This window comes from Aphidius gifuensis, linkage group LG4 (genome assembly GCF_014905175.1).
Source record: "Aphidius gifuensis isolate YNYX2018 linkage group LG4, ASM1490517v1, whole genome shotgun sequence".
In the NCBI taxonomy this organism is placed as follows: Eukaryota; Metazoa; Arthropoda; class Insecta; order Hymenoptera; family Braconidae; genus Aphidius; species Aphidius gifuensis.
The window spans coordinates 21149230-21165919 of NC_057791.1; the positions used below are offsets into that span (position 1 = coordinate 21149230).

A 16690-nucleotide genomic window follows, 5' to 3' on the forward strand; every position below is an offset into this window, starting at 1 on the left:
TCTTGTTATTATTTTTTTTTTTTAATTTGCTATCATTTTATTTATTCACTGCAATTTGATGATTTAATTTTAAATAACAAATCAGCATGATAAATTTTATGGTAATAAAATAATAATAATTCTTTTATACTAAATTTGAATAATTAAGTTTATTTATTTTTTTTTTTTTCATTGTTATTTATGAAATAAAAACTATCAATCAATTATCCATTATTATTTTAATTTTTATTGATAATAAAGTGTCGTACAGTGCAGGTAGTTTTTATTAATAATTTTTTTTTAAATACTTTTTTTCTAGATAGAAAAATTTTACACCAAATAATTTGAATATTTTTTTTTTTTTCGAAATTATAATAAGCTTTTTATTTTTTATAATATTGATCGTAGATAAATAATTTTCTATTAGTTAATTAATTGCGATACAAGAATAAATTCCATTATTAATTTTAAATTTTTTTCATCATTTTCTGAATACTTAAAATTCTGGCAGTGTATATGGCATTTAAAATTCAGCAAATATTAAAAAACAATATTTTTTTTTTTTTTCGTTATATAAATACAATTTATAAAATATTAATAATAAAATTAACATGAAATTTTTATGATTTTTTAATATTTGTACACTAAGTTAAAAAAAAAAATAATAATTGACAATTTAATATTTAATTATCAAAATATAATTTGATATTTTATTTAGTTTTTTTTATTATATAAAATTTGATTATCTTCACATAAAAAAAATTCACATAAAAAAATATATTTGTATATTTTGGCAGTATTATTTAGTCAAAATTTTGTGAATTTTTTTTATTTATTTATATTAAATTAAATGTAAAAAATATTAATTGAAAAAAAAAAAAATAAAATAATGTATTTATTCATTAACAATAATATGAACTCTAAATGTCAATGGTTTTTCCCATATTTCATTTTCCGCAGTAATACCATTAATTGGTTTGCCATGAATAACAACACGATGTTCACCAATTTTTTTTAAACGATTTTTAAAATGTAAAGCTGATATATTACCTTGATCCTTGACTATTTCAAAATGTTTACCCTTGTTACCTTTGACAATTGTATACTCTATATTTTCATCCTAAATTAAAACACAAAATTCACATTAAATTTCATTCTATTCAACAATTAATTTTTATCATCATCATACCTTCAATGCAGGCTGTAGTTTAATAATTCTAATTTTATGTTTAGTCTGATGAAGTCTCAATTTCATAGTATAAATTTCACCATGATGATGTCGTCGTGATCTATGTGTTTGTGATTTTTTTACATGTTTTTTCCTTGACCCATCATCGAAGCTATCATCAGACGAAATTGTTAAATTATCATGGCTGAATTTTGTTCCTCTTCTGTGACGAGCATTATTATCATTTCCATTGATCTAAAAAATCATCAAATAAATAAGCAATTATTCATAAATAAAAATTAATATAAAAAAATAAATACCTTGCAAGAAAAGCAACCCTCTGTTGAAATAATTTTATCATCAGCTGGTGGTATATGATATGGATCTGGATTAATAATAAATGTTGGAACATCACCAATATCAGCACCTCTATTATTATTATTATTGCTTGGTACAATTTGTGACATTGGACTTATTGTTGATAAACAATGTCCCTGTCCAATTCTTTGATATCCATTTGGACAGCCACATAAAAATCCACTGGGTCCATTTGGTGTACAGCCAAATGCACATGGACTGCCCATACATCCAGGATTCATTTGTACACATATTTGCATATTACTATCAAATTGATAACCATCTGGACAACCACATTTGTAACTTCCAATTGTATTGATACATGCATTATTACCACATGGTGAATTGTTACATTCATTTTCATCAATACACTGATTGTAATATAAATGTTGAATAAAACCTTCTGGACAACCACAACGATATGTTCCCATTAAATTTTGACAACCATGTTGACAATTTTTATCATCAGAACATTCATTATTATCAGTACAAAATTTACCAGTACGATCAAGTTTAAATCCTCTTGGACATATACATTTAAAACTTCCAAGTGTATTAATACATGTACCAGGTTTTGGACAACATCCATGTTCTTCACATTCATTAATATCATGACAAGAATCACCATGTTGTGTATAACCATCACGACAAGAACACATATAACTACCTTCAGTATTTGTACATTTTTGTTGACATAAATGTTGTCCAGTTGTACATTCATCAAGATCACGACAACTAATACCATCTGGATTAAGTATAAAACCATTTGGACATGAACACATAAAACTACCATCAGTATTTTGACAATTAAATTTACATGGACTTGATGATAATTCACATTCATTAATATCAATACATTTTGTACCACTTTTATCTGTTTTATATCCTTTGTTACATACACAACGAAATGAACCAAGTGTATTAATACATATACCATTAAAACATAAATCTTGTATTGCATTACATTCATCAATATCTTGTCCATCAATTGAAAAACCTTTATCAAGACATAATTCATTATAATTATCTGAATCACGTGATGGACATAATTCACAATTATTACCCCATGCAATACCCATTGTACAACAACAATCAACTTTTGTAACTGTTTTTAATTCAGATGTTCTTGATGTACATCTACCACTTATTGTACGTAAATAACAATAACCAATTCTACGATCAATACATGATTTACCATCATGACTCAATTCAAAACCATCATAACACTGACACTGATAAGTACCATCAAGATTAATACAATCACCATTTCTACATAGCCCAGAATTTAATGAACATTCATCAATGTCTTTGCAATCATCTGTAATGCCAATTTGTTGATAACCACTTGGACATATACACATAAATGAACCAATTAAATTTTTACATTGAAATTTACAATGATTTGCTGGTGTATCACATTCATTGACATCAATACAATGACGTCCATCAGTTGCAAGTACATAGCCATATGGACAAATACATCTAAATGAACCAGGTGCATTGTGACATCTAAATGCACACTGATTACCAATATCAAGACACTCATTAACATCCTCACATACTTGATTGATACCTGGTGCAAAGCCATTATTACATAAACACTCAAAACCACCATCGACATTTAGACATGTACCATTACCACATATATATTGATTTAATTGACATTCATTTTGATCAATACATCTTCGCAATGTTTCATCAAGTGTATAACCAGCTTGGCATTCACATCTAAATGAACCATCAGTATTTATACAATCACCATTACCACTACAAACATCTGGCATAAATAAACATTCATTTAAATCAATACCAGTATCATCACGTCCAGCACCTTCAGGACATAATTTTTTAAATTCAATACTATTTTCACGAGGACATAGATCACAATTTTTACCCCAACCTTTACCCATTGTACAACAACAATGTTTTTTAGTCATTGTATCATAACGTTGTAAAGAACATTGTCCACGTTTTAATTCATCATAACAATATTCTTCACGTATATCAATACAACTCATTAAATTTTTTTTTTCATCAAGCTTAAAACCAATTGGACATTCACATTCAACACCACCATCAGTATTAATACATTTACCATTTTCACAAATATCATTTATTTCTAAACATTCATTAATATCACGACATATATTTTTAGTATCATTATCAAGTTCATAACCAGGTGGACAACTACATATATATGAACCCATTAAATTTTGACATTTACCTGGTTGTTTACATATATTATTTAATTCTTTACATTCATCAATATCACGACAATGTTGTCTATCTTGTCCAAGTGTATAACCATCAGCACATTCACAAATAAATGTACCAATTTGATTTTTACAACGTCCATTTCTACATAGAAATGGCATAACACGACATTCATCAATATCAATACAATCATTATTTGGACTTAATTTAAAACCTTCATAACATTGACATTTATATGAACCAAGTGTATTAACACATGTACCATTATTACATATATTTGGATTTCTTTGACATTCATCAATATCAACACATGAATAACGATCACGTGTTAATGAAAAACCTAAATGACATATACATTGAAAACTACCTTGTAAATTATTACATATTCCATTAGTACATATACCAGGACGTTCATAACATTCATCAATATCAATACAACTACGTTGACTTATACCAAGTTTATAGCCATCTGGGCAATGACACTCAAAGCTACCCTGTAAATTAATACATTGTGCATTACCAGAACATGGATTTGGTAATTGTTGACATTCATTTTCATCAATACACTGATGTGAATCCTCATCATATGTATAGCCAATATCACATTGACATTCAAAACTACCAGGTGTATTTAAACAACGTCCATGTGTACACATTGTTGGCATTAATGCACACTCATCAATTTCTTCAGTATGATTTGTCAATGGATTCATTATTTGTCCAGGTACCATACCACATAATATTTCATGTTCACGTGTTCTTTCACCGGGACATGGTTCACACGGTGAACCCCAAGCAGCACCCATTGAACAACAACATAACATTTTTGTTTGTGGACTTATCATTGGATTAAAACATTGATCAGAATCGAAATTCATATAACAATATTCTTTTCTCATATCAACACATTCTTTACCACCTGGCATTGACATATAACCTTCTGGACATTCACAATGATATTTACCCTCATCATTAATACAATAACCAACACCACATATATTATTATGTAATAAACATTCATTAATATCAATACAACTTGCTTTTGTATCATCAAGAATATATCCTTCATTACATGAACACATAAAACTACCAAATGTATTTGTACAATGACCATTTTGACATATATTTTCATGTTCTTCACATTCATTTATATCTTCAAGTATAACTGTAACACGATTTGGTCTATATCCTTGTCCACCTGGACATAATTCTTCATATTCTTTTGTATTTTGTTCAGGGCATTGTTCACAATTTTTACCCCATGCATTACCAATACTACAACAACATGTTGCTTTTGTAACTGATGATGACATATCAAATATACATTGTGGACGTGAACCATCATTTTCATGTCCTTTATAACATAATGATTCACGTCTATCAACACAAGCATTACCAGCATCAACAAGTTCATAATTATTTGGACATTCACATTTATATTTACCTTGTGTATTAATACATGTACCATATTGACATGCTTGTGGACTTTTACATTCATCAACATCAGTACAATTACCACCAGAACCATCTAATTTATAACCATCACCACATTCACATCTAAACATACCAAATGTATTTTCACATTTACCATAAACACATAAATTTGTAAACATTTCACATTCATTAATATCAATACATGCTTGTTCATTATTTATATCTGGATATGTAAAACCTTTTTCACATTCACAACGAAATGAACCTGGATAATTTAAACAATGTCCATTTTCACAAAGTTTTGGATCATTGATACATTCATCAATATCACGACAATTATATCCATCACCACGAAAACCAGCATCACAATGGCACTGAAAATTTAAATTAAATTATCATCATCATCATTATTTAGTTATTTATTTATTTATTTATGCATATGATATATTATTAAATTTACCTCAAATGAACCAATTGTATTAATGCATTGTGCATTTGCATCACAACCACCATTGTTTAATAAACACTCATTGATATCACGACACTCAATTCCATTACCAATGAAACCCTCATGACAAGTACACTCATGTGAACCTGGTGTATTTCTACAAGCAGCATATTCACTGCATGAATGTTCATTGAGAAGACACTCATCATCATCAGTACAATCTGGACCACCATCTGGCTTGACAGAGTATCCTTCTTCACAACGACAATCAAATGATCCAATTGTATTTCTACATTCACCATATCCACATATTTGTGGCTGTGTTGTACATTCATCAATATCTTTAATTCAAAATTATATATATTTTAGTATACAAATTTAATGTATTATTTCTATTATTATTAAATAAATTACCTATACAAGATTTTCCATCTATTCCTGGTAGTAAACCAGATGTACAATGACAAGAGTATGAACCAGGTAAATTTGTACATTTACCACCATTACAAATTCTTGAATTATCTTTGCACTCATCAATATCAGAGCATGTACGTCCATCAAGATTTAATGAATAGCCAATACTTGAAAATAAATAATTCAAATTATAGAAATGATAATATGAATAATATTAATGTTGAAAGATAAATATATTAATTACCTGCATGAACAAGAAAAACTACCAGGTATATTTGTACATATATCCTCACATCCACCATTGCCAATTGTACATTCATTGACATCTTCACAGTGTGACTTGAGACCAGTTTGACGATAGCCATCATCACAAATACACTGATATGTTCCCATCATATTTTCACAAACCCCATTTGAACAAATACCACTTGTTCTTGAACACTCATCAATGTCTTTACATGTTTTTTTATCTGGTCCAAGTTCATGTCCAGCTGGACATATACACTGATAGCTACCTTCATTATTTTTACAAATACCACCACGACAAAGACCAGGTATTTCATCACACTCATTAATGTCCATACATATTTTCATAATATCACTGCTACGATAACCATCATTACAATCACATTTAAATGTACCAGGTGTATTAACACATGTGCCATTACCACAAACACCTCTCATTATTTCACACTCATCAATGTCATTACATTTAATACCATTTTCATCAAGTGCATAGCCCTGATGACAACGACAACTATAACTACCAATTGTATTTTTACATCTACCATTTAAACACATTCCAGGAAATTCAACACATTCATTAATATCAATACGTTCAGTAAAACCATCACCTTTTGGACATAATTCAGCATGTAATTGTGTACCATATTTTGGACATAAATCACATTTATCATTACCCCATGCACGTCCAATTGAACAACAACATAAACTTTTTGAAAATTGTCCTTCAATTGGTTTTAAACATTGACTATGACGATAATCCATAAAACAAGTTTCTTGTCTTGTATCAATACATATTTGTTGTGTTGTATCTAATGTTAAACCAATCATGTCCTTTTGAACATTCACATATTGAATAATCACATTGTTCACATGGACTACCCCATGCAACACCAACTGAACAACAACACTCAGATTTTAATGCTAAACGTGGAAAATTATTTTCACATTTACCATCAATCATTTTAGTCCAACATGAACCACGTCTATTATCCATACAAATATGTCCAGTATTATCAAGAATATAACCATTTGAACATTCACATCTGTATGAACCTTTTGTATTAATACATGAACCATTAATACAATCATCATTTCCTAATTCATCACATTCATCAATATCTTCACACATTTGATTTAATGTATTTATTCTTGTACCAGTTGGACATATACATTGATAACTTCCTGGTGTATTTCTACATTGACCACCATTACATAATGATTTTTCAAGTTCACATTCATTAATATCACTGCATAATTTACCACTTGAATCAAGCTCATATCCACTGTCACATATACAACGATATGTACCCATTAAATTTTCACATCCTCCATTAATACAAATATTTGGATTTTGTGCACATTCATTTATGTCATCACCATTGTATGTCATACCAGCACCATGTGGACATAATAATTCAAATTCAGATGTATTTGGCATTGGACATGCTTGACAATTACTTCCCCATCCTAATGGTTGTCCCAATATTATTGTACAACAACAACAACTTGATTTTGTAACTGCTGTTGATGTTGGATTTGAACATTGTCCATCACGATATTGGGAATAACAAAGATCTCTTCTGCTATCTATAATAATCATAAATATTTTATCGTAGATATTTTCATTATTGATTAATTGATTAATATCCAAAAACAAAAAAAATTACCTAGACATGATCTACCATCAGGACCAAGTGTAAAACCCAAATTACATTCACAAATAAAATTACCAGGTTTATTTTTACAACGGCCACTTTGACATGGTGAACTTAGACACTCGTCAATATCTATTTTATTGAAAATTGATAAATAATTAAATTAAATTAAATTGTTTTATAAATTAATTAATAAATATCTTACCAACACAATGACTCTGATCAGGACCAAGTCTAAAACCTGAATCACAAACACACTTGAATGATCCTTCCATATTAACACATTTACCATTATTACACATTCCAGTTGATGAACATTCATCCATATCAACACAAAATGTGTTGTCTCTTGATGCTGTAAAACCAGATTGACATACACAATGATATGAACCTGGTGTATTTTCACATCTTCCATTTAAACATATTCTTGGATTTTCTGCACACTCATTAACATCTTGGGAATAAAAGAAATAATTGTTAATATTAAAAAATAATTGATATAATGTTTCATTAAATTTTCCATGATGTTACTAACCAGTGCAAGTATTTTTCGATGGTGACAAAACATATCCATCATTACATTTACATTTAAAAGATCCATTCATATTTGTACAATGACCATTTGTACACATTCCAGTATCCTGACACTCATCATGATCTTTTAAATAATAAAAAGAATAAAATAAACCGTAAATTATGATAAATAATTAAAATTAATTATAAAAAAACAAACCACTGCAATATTTTCCTTCTCCAGAAACAACAAAACCAGCTGGACAATGACAAATAAAACTTCCTGGTAAATTTTGACATGTACCACCTTGACAGTATGACTGTTGGCACTCATCAACATCTTCACATCTACCAGATTGTTTATAAAAACCAGGATAACATTCACACTCATAGCCATCATCAGTATCAATGCATTTACCACCATTACCACATATATCTGGACGTAAAACACATTCATTTATTGCAATGTGTTGTGGCTCATTGCATATTTTATTATATTCATCTAGAAAATAAATTATTACAATTATTAAACCAATTAATTATCATTATTTTAAATTAAAAAGAGTTAAGGTACCAGTTGAACGACTTGGACAAATATAACACTCATCACCCCAACCGGCTCCCATATTTTTACCACAGCAACAATCTTTTTTACTCAATCTAACTGCAAGACGATTTTTACACTGATTATTTCTGTTAACAGATGTGTAACAAAGACCTTGTCTTCCATCTGTAATGAATAATGATGCATCACACCATGTGTTTAATTTATTTAATTTAAATTATAATAAAATTACATACCAATACAAAGTTTTCTATCTTGACTTTGAATAAATCCTGGATTACAAACACAATAATAACCACCAACAGTATTAACACATTTACCATCAACACAAATATTTTCATCTTGACATTCGTCTTTATCTGTACACTCATTTGTATCTAAATCTCTTGCTTGTCCATCTGGACAATCACATGTAAATGAGCCAATTGTGTTTATACATTTTCCACCATGACAAAGTCTTGGAATAGCTTCACACTCATTTATATCTAAATGCAAAATATATATAATTAAAATATTTAAAATTTATAAAATAATTAAAAAACATACCAACACATTTTCCTTGATTTGTTTTTAAATGTCCAATATCACAATCAAGTCTTGCTGGACATCTTTCACATGGATGACCCCATCCTTTTCCAACAGTTGCACAACACATTTGACGTGTACAAACAACACCTTGCAAGTGTACAAGACATTGTCCATTTTTAACTTTTGTATAACATGGACCAGTACGATAATCAGTCTCACATTTTCTTCCAGTATAGCCATAAATACAAGCACATCTATCTGGTCCAATACATCTGCCTTGATTCAAGCATGGCTCTCTACATACAGCTATCAAATTTTACGCAATTTTAATTATAAAAATCTTGATAATAATCAATTTATTTATTTACTTACGTTCATTACAAAATTGTCCTTGATAACCAGGTCTACATTGGCATTTACCATCAACACAATTACCATTTATACATTGCACCTTGCAGGTGTTTCCATTAGCTCCATTTTTTTGCTGTTGAATATCTCGGTAATCCTGTCGATTATTATCATGAGATAAACCTTGAAAAATAAAAAAAAAAAACAATAATTACATTTATTAGTTAAATTAATAATGAATTTTTATAAATAATTATACACTAACTTCTTGTTTGTGATGATGCTGATAAAGCTGATGATGCTGATGTTCCAGATGATGGATTACAAGCTGATGCAATTGATCCACCATCACACAAACATACATTTGGACGTATACATCTACCATTAACACATCTTCTTGTACAAATTGCTAAAAATAATAATAATTATTTAAATATAATTTTTTTAAAATTAATATTATATTACTCACGAATAAGACACTGTCCATTTTCTCCTCTTTGCTTCCAGCCTGGACAACATTGACTCTTGTATCTTGATCTACAAACATTTGGTCTGAAATAAATAAAAAAATCAATTTATAATTTATTGCATTTAATAATTTTATGACTCTTAGAAATTTGATACAGCAAATAAAACTTGAGTGCATGAGAAAATTAAAAAAATCTAAAACACAAACATTCCGATTGTTGCGGCTACTTGAAAGCAAATTTATCATGAGATTGACCCAGAATTGAGTCAATAAATATATTTTTTTTTTTTTATACATAAAATCTATTTAACTATCATGCGTGTGATGATTGTCGCAAAAAAAAAAAAGCTGCTAAAATTGAGAGAAGAAAATAATAAAGAAAAAAAAAAAATAATCCGGCACCTCTGGACAAAGCAAGGCATTCACTCGGTTCACCATAATTAACGTCAGCTGGCCAGTGTTTAAAGTACATCCACTTATGTGACTTGGCGCCGTGGCTTTATTGACGCTTTACGATCGTGTACACACAATTTTATTTATTATATTTTTTTTCAAGTATCAATAGAACTTCTTGCTCAAACGAAAACTAGTTTATTTTTTAAATTATTTATGATGGATTTATATAATTTCTTTGAGTACAATAATATCAGACAGATGTTAATATTTTTTTTTTTAAATGCAGGATTGACTTTTCCGGTTTTGATAACATTATCTCATTGTCTCAACATACTTGATGTATACTTGATTAAATATTATACAGTGCAGGATTAATTTTAAATGAACTAGGTAATAAAAAAAAAAATTAACGCATTTGATGGAGCATGTTGGAGGATAAATGTAAATTTTTTTGACGTCATTTTTTAGAATCATCTTAAAATGCCACTTATCTATGTGGAATTTATTCATTTTTTTTTTTATATCAAATTACTACGATTTTTTTATCAAATGGAATTACTACGATTTTTTTTTTTTCTTTTGGTCGTTTCTTTTTGGTACTCTGTTATCATTTTGTAGACGAAAAAAAAAAAAGCGTTTAATACATTGGAATTCAAGGGACTATCTTGACATTTAATTACAAACACTCAACGATTGTGGATGGTCGTTCTCACAGTCGATTCATTGCAAATGATCAATAAATAAATTGCTTTATTTATTTTTATTTATTTTAAACAGAAAAAAAATTGAGTGTTAAATTTTTATCATGTTTGATTTGCTTTTTTAAATTAAATTTTTTTTCAACTTATCAATTGTTTATAATAATAGGCTTTATTTTAATATATATTGAAATTTTTTTTTTATTATTTTAATTATTTATTAACTATGCAAATTTATTAGCGATAATAATTTTTATTTTATATCTTTTTTTTTTACGAAATGTATTTTTTTAAATCGAAAAATATTATACTAGTTTTTTTTTGAATTTTTAAATTATTATTATAAATTAATAACAGCTATTTTTTGGATTTATAATTTAAAAAAATGCAAACTTTATAAAATGAAAAAGAAAATTTTAAAAATTTGCAAAATTTGATATTTATTTTTCTTTGTAAAAAATAATTTTAAAAATGAAAACAATTAAGGTAATATTTTCTGGGTTCAATAATATTTCAAAGACGAAAAAAACAACGATAAAATATATCTAGTAAATTTATAAACCACCTTTTTGATATAAAAAAAATTTAAAAAATAATAAAATTAAATAAAAACGAATTTCGAAAAATTTGATTCTTCTGACGTAAGTTTAATAAATTAATGTAACCTAGATATTAAAATTGATTAGCGTTAATAATTATCTAATTGAGTTATTTATTGTCCTGAAAAATAATAGTCATCTATGAAATTAATACTTAAAGTCATTAACTCATTTTGAAAATAATAGTCAATCAGTCAATTTTTAATTTTTTTTTTTTTTCATTAATTTCACACAATAAACATTCGAAGAAATTCAATCAACTTGAACATGTTAATCCAAAGAATATTCAACTCTAAATGCATTGATAATAATTTATTTAATATTGACTCGATGAGTCAATAAAAAAATCATTTGAATATGCAAATTGACATTGATTGTGATCATACAAAAAAATTTTTTTTCTTCTTTTTCATTTGTTGAATGGTTACTCATCGATATATCTACACTAAAAAAATATGACATGACAAAAAATAATATATATCTTTTGTTGAATAATCTCATTATATTGTTAGAAAATAATTTCTTAATTTTTTTTTTTTTTTTTTTCTACAATACAATATTGTATAAAAATAAAAAAAAATAGTAAAATTTACTCACCATAAATTTATTAATGTTAAAAATTAAAGAAATAAAAAATAATTTATAATTTTTTTTTTCCTTTTTTGACTAGCACAAGGTTAAGATAATTTATTAAAGATTGTGCAAGTATAATAAAGTCACTTGTTAAATATGATATTTTAAGTGTTAAGCGCTTGACACAATGCACCACCTTAATTTTTAATATTTTCATAAATCATTTTAATGACAATAATTGTGCAATAAAATAAAAATAACTTGACACTGATATAATTGAGTGGCATATAATAATTGAAGTTAATATAAAAATATGAATTTAAAACAAAAAAAAATTTTAAATTAGAATTTAAGTTAAAATATTTATAGAAATATTTTTTTCCGTGTGTATTTTTAGATAAATATTTCGCTTACGTAGATTTTTTATAAATTCACAAGATCGTTTACATTTAAAATAAAAAAATACAAGTTGTTTTATAGCAGCCCCTATGATTAATATATATTCAAATAAAAAAAGAGAAAAAAAAAAAAATTACGTATATAGAAAAAAATTTAATTGGGCGCGAATGTTTATTATAATTATAACTAAAATAAATAAGATGAGAACACGTGGATAAGACACATATTTACCCACGTTTTAACTCATAGAAAAATATTAATTTTTTGTTTATTTTATCATTATTTTTTCATCATTCTCGTCTTTTACAATTTACCTTTTTTTACAATTTAAAATTTTTACATAATCTACAGGAAAAAGCTGCTTTTATATACGTCGCCTCTATTATCACATGATTGGCTATTTAATTTACGAGTAAATAATTATAATTATACATTATACAAGTTGTAAAAAAAATTATATCAAATTTTTTTTTAATAAATAAATTATCTATTTTATACACAGTTATAAATAAAATGTAAATGTAATTTTTAAATAACAAAAAAATAATAATTTAACATGTTTATTTAGCATTTAAAATAATTAAAATAATTATATTGATTTTTTTTTTATTTAATAATCTATTAAGTAGGCTTGTAAAATTTATTTATTTATTAAAATAATTATATCAATTTTTTTTTTAATTTTAAATATGAAATTTAGCTCAACTTTGTAGAACTTGATTTTTTTTTCATTTCAACTGGTTTATGTTAAATTAATTTGATATAACTTAATAAAATATATACTTCGATAATGAATAATTTTTTTGAATATTAATGTGTTTTTTTTTTTTTATTATTGGCAGTTTAATTCCGGAAATAATTATACTTAGTAAAAAGGGCGTCGTTTAAAATAGCACGTGCTTATTTATATATTACAATATGAAAATGTATATTGTTGTTTAATAATACCATAGTAGATAATTCATTATTGTTATTATTATTGTTATCAAAAGAAGGAAGTTGTGAGATAAATGAAAGAGTGCTACTGAACTCACAATGTGTATATACTTGAAGGTGTGTCATGTAACAACTGTTTGAATTATTATTGGTGCACATCATCATGATAAATTCAATGATTTAGAGATACGATTGTCAATCATTAACAACAGCATCAATATCCTTTTTTTAAATATCTATAAATTTTTTTTTTTCATTTTTTATTTACTATTTATAGATTGGTTTATTAATTATTGACAATTTTAATTTTCTATGTTTGATTGGTTCATTGATTTCTTGGAAATATATTTTTTTTTTCAAGGGAAAAATCATATCATAATTTTTTGATTATTTTAATAGCAATATTAGCGATTTTTTTGGGTTTGTAATTTTTTAATAATATTGGTATTAATTATTAACAAGATTTCGAAAAAAACAAGGAAAAAAAATTCAAATTTAGCTGAAATTTTAAAGGAAAATAATATTTTTAAAAAAATGACAAATTAATATTCAAGAAATATTATATTATCTTTGTATAAAATAATTTTTATAATTTGAAAATTATTAGGGTATTATTTTCTAAGCTCAAGAGAACTTTGCAGATGAAAAAAGAAAAAAAAAAAAGGGAGAAAATGTATCAATCACCCTGATGTAAGTTATATAAAAAAAAATAATAAAAATAAAAAAAATATTTACCCAGATAAAACAAGTGTGCGAGAATTATCATCAAGATCTTGACGAAGAGTTGAATGATTTCCTTGATGCAAGAGCCAATCTCGTGTGGTCTCTTCTTTACTCGATACCACCAGCTGAGCAAGTATCAAAAAAACTAAAATAAATCTGTTCTCGTAAAACGACCACATCTTCAACACAATTTTTTCTATTTTTTTAATCTTATATTTTTTAACTATATTCAATCATGTAGCAATCATAATTTTTTTATTTTTCATCATCATCAACATCATCATTTATTTCACAAAAGCTCAACAGCATTTATTAGTAAAATAATAATCACAGGTGGAACGAAAGCTTAAATTCATAAAAATAAAAAAAATAAAAATAATTAAAAAATAAATAATTAACAAAAGTAATGGATGAAAAAAAAAATAATATATTTTCTTTATAATAAATGCATTCTCATAATGGCTTTATACACATGAATATAATGTTGTAATAAAAAATAATTGCATTATGGTAAATATATAGGAAAAGAGTTGTAAATAAATGGATGCATTACGATAACAAATGTCCGGAGCACATTGGCGTTACGGAAATGTGTCCGAATAAATAGTTTAACGATAGTAAAACAAAACGTTTATAATTATCGCTAAGAAAACGTGCGGTATCAATAAAAAAAATAGTTAAAAAAAAAACAAAATAATATTGTAAATATATATAATATTGTTATCGTTTTGCAAATAGGTCCAGTGCCTTTCTTGAGTTATTATTTTACACATCAAGTTGAAATTAAAAAAAAAAAAAAATATTAAAAATAATAAACTAATATTAATGTATATAAAAGTTCATCGTCATTTAGATAAGAATAATATTCAGTCTAATTTAAATCTACTTGATAAGACTTGGGGTGAAATTTTTATCATGAGATCAAGAAACTATATAATTTTTTTTTGTTTGTTATTTTGCATTTATTTCAAATTGAATTTAAATAAAGATAATATATATTTTTTTTAATATTAAATTAATTTTTCAACCTAATTAAATTATCTTTTTAAAATTTTTAATAATCATAATTTTTTTAAAATAAATTTCAAAACACTTGACACAATTAAAAACACATGACACGAAATTATTTGTTTTTTAAATTTAAAAAATAACAAATTATTAATTAAATTTTTGTAAATTTAAAAATGTCTATTTTAAAAAATTTAAAAATTTATATTTTTCGAAAAGGGTTAAATTACGTAAATGATAAGTTATCACGGAAAATAATGAAAAAGATGCGCCGACACGACAACTCGACGTGAGACTGACTACAGTTGAATAAAACCAAGTAAAACCAAGCTTGGCCTGTGCTCGTTCTCTCTATCCCACTTTTTAATCTTATATTTCTCTTACAGCCTCCTCTTCCTGTATCACACTCACTTACTCTCTTTCTTACCCGCACGTAATATCTTTATCAATATATTTATTTCACTCTCAAAGTCTCAAGAAACTATTTAAATTTATCCCTCTTGATATCCCTCTCTCATTAATTTTTTTTTGCCATTTTTCATATCATATTTTCTGTCAACACTTGATGATAAGAATCTAATTTATATCATTATTTTAATATTCATTTTTTTACCTTTATGTATACAATAAATTTCTAGCAATAAATCATTTATCAAATTTTACAATAGACAAATTTTATTAAATATAATTTAGTTAATTTTTATGTGATAATTAAAATGAGGACAAAACTACAATGACTATCACAAACTCTGTCATATTATATATATTTTAGTCCATGACATCCGGGTGTCATCGATGATAAATTTATTTTTTTTTCTTATGACAATTATTGTCATGCATGATAATAATGCATTTCTAGTTTTTATTTATTTTTATTTATATACTTTATATTAATTATTTAATTGGATGAAAATTTATATAAATTATGTTTATTTATCATTTGAAATGTTTTATTTTTTAAATATTTTTAAGTACTTTTATGCAGCTTAGAAATATGAAAATTATTATTACAAAAAATAA

The 16690-nt window shown here is 25.9% G+C and overlaps 1 protein-coding gene across 1 annotated transcript; it reads right to left on the bottom strand.

The window, feature by feature from the left end:
* Positions 1–206: 206 nt before the first annotated feature.
* On the bottom strand, positions 207–15789 carry LOC122855637 (fibrillin-2-like). Its single transcript, XM_044157155.1, is given in 19 exon segments — positions 207–1099; positions 1169–1402; positions 1468–5526; positions 5613–5941; positions 6015–6181; positions 6259–7083; positions 7085–7847; positions 7928–8047; positions 8121–8369; positions 8451–8573; positions 8649–8930; positions 9003–9158; positions 9230–9478; positions 9540–9827; positions 9894–10052; positions 10135–10278; positions 10339–10421; positions 14675–15007; positions 15691–15789. Coding segments are annotated over 18 exon segments (8622 nt in total). The 5' UTR covers positions 14842–15007; positions 15691–15789; the 3' UTR covers positions 207–874.
* Positions 15790–16690: the final 901 nt, after the last annotated feature.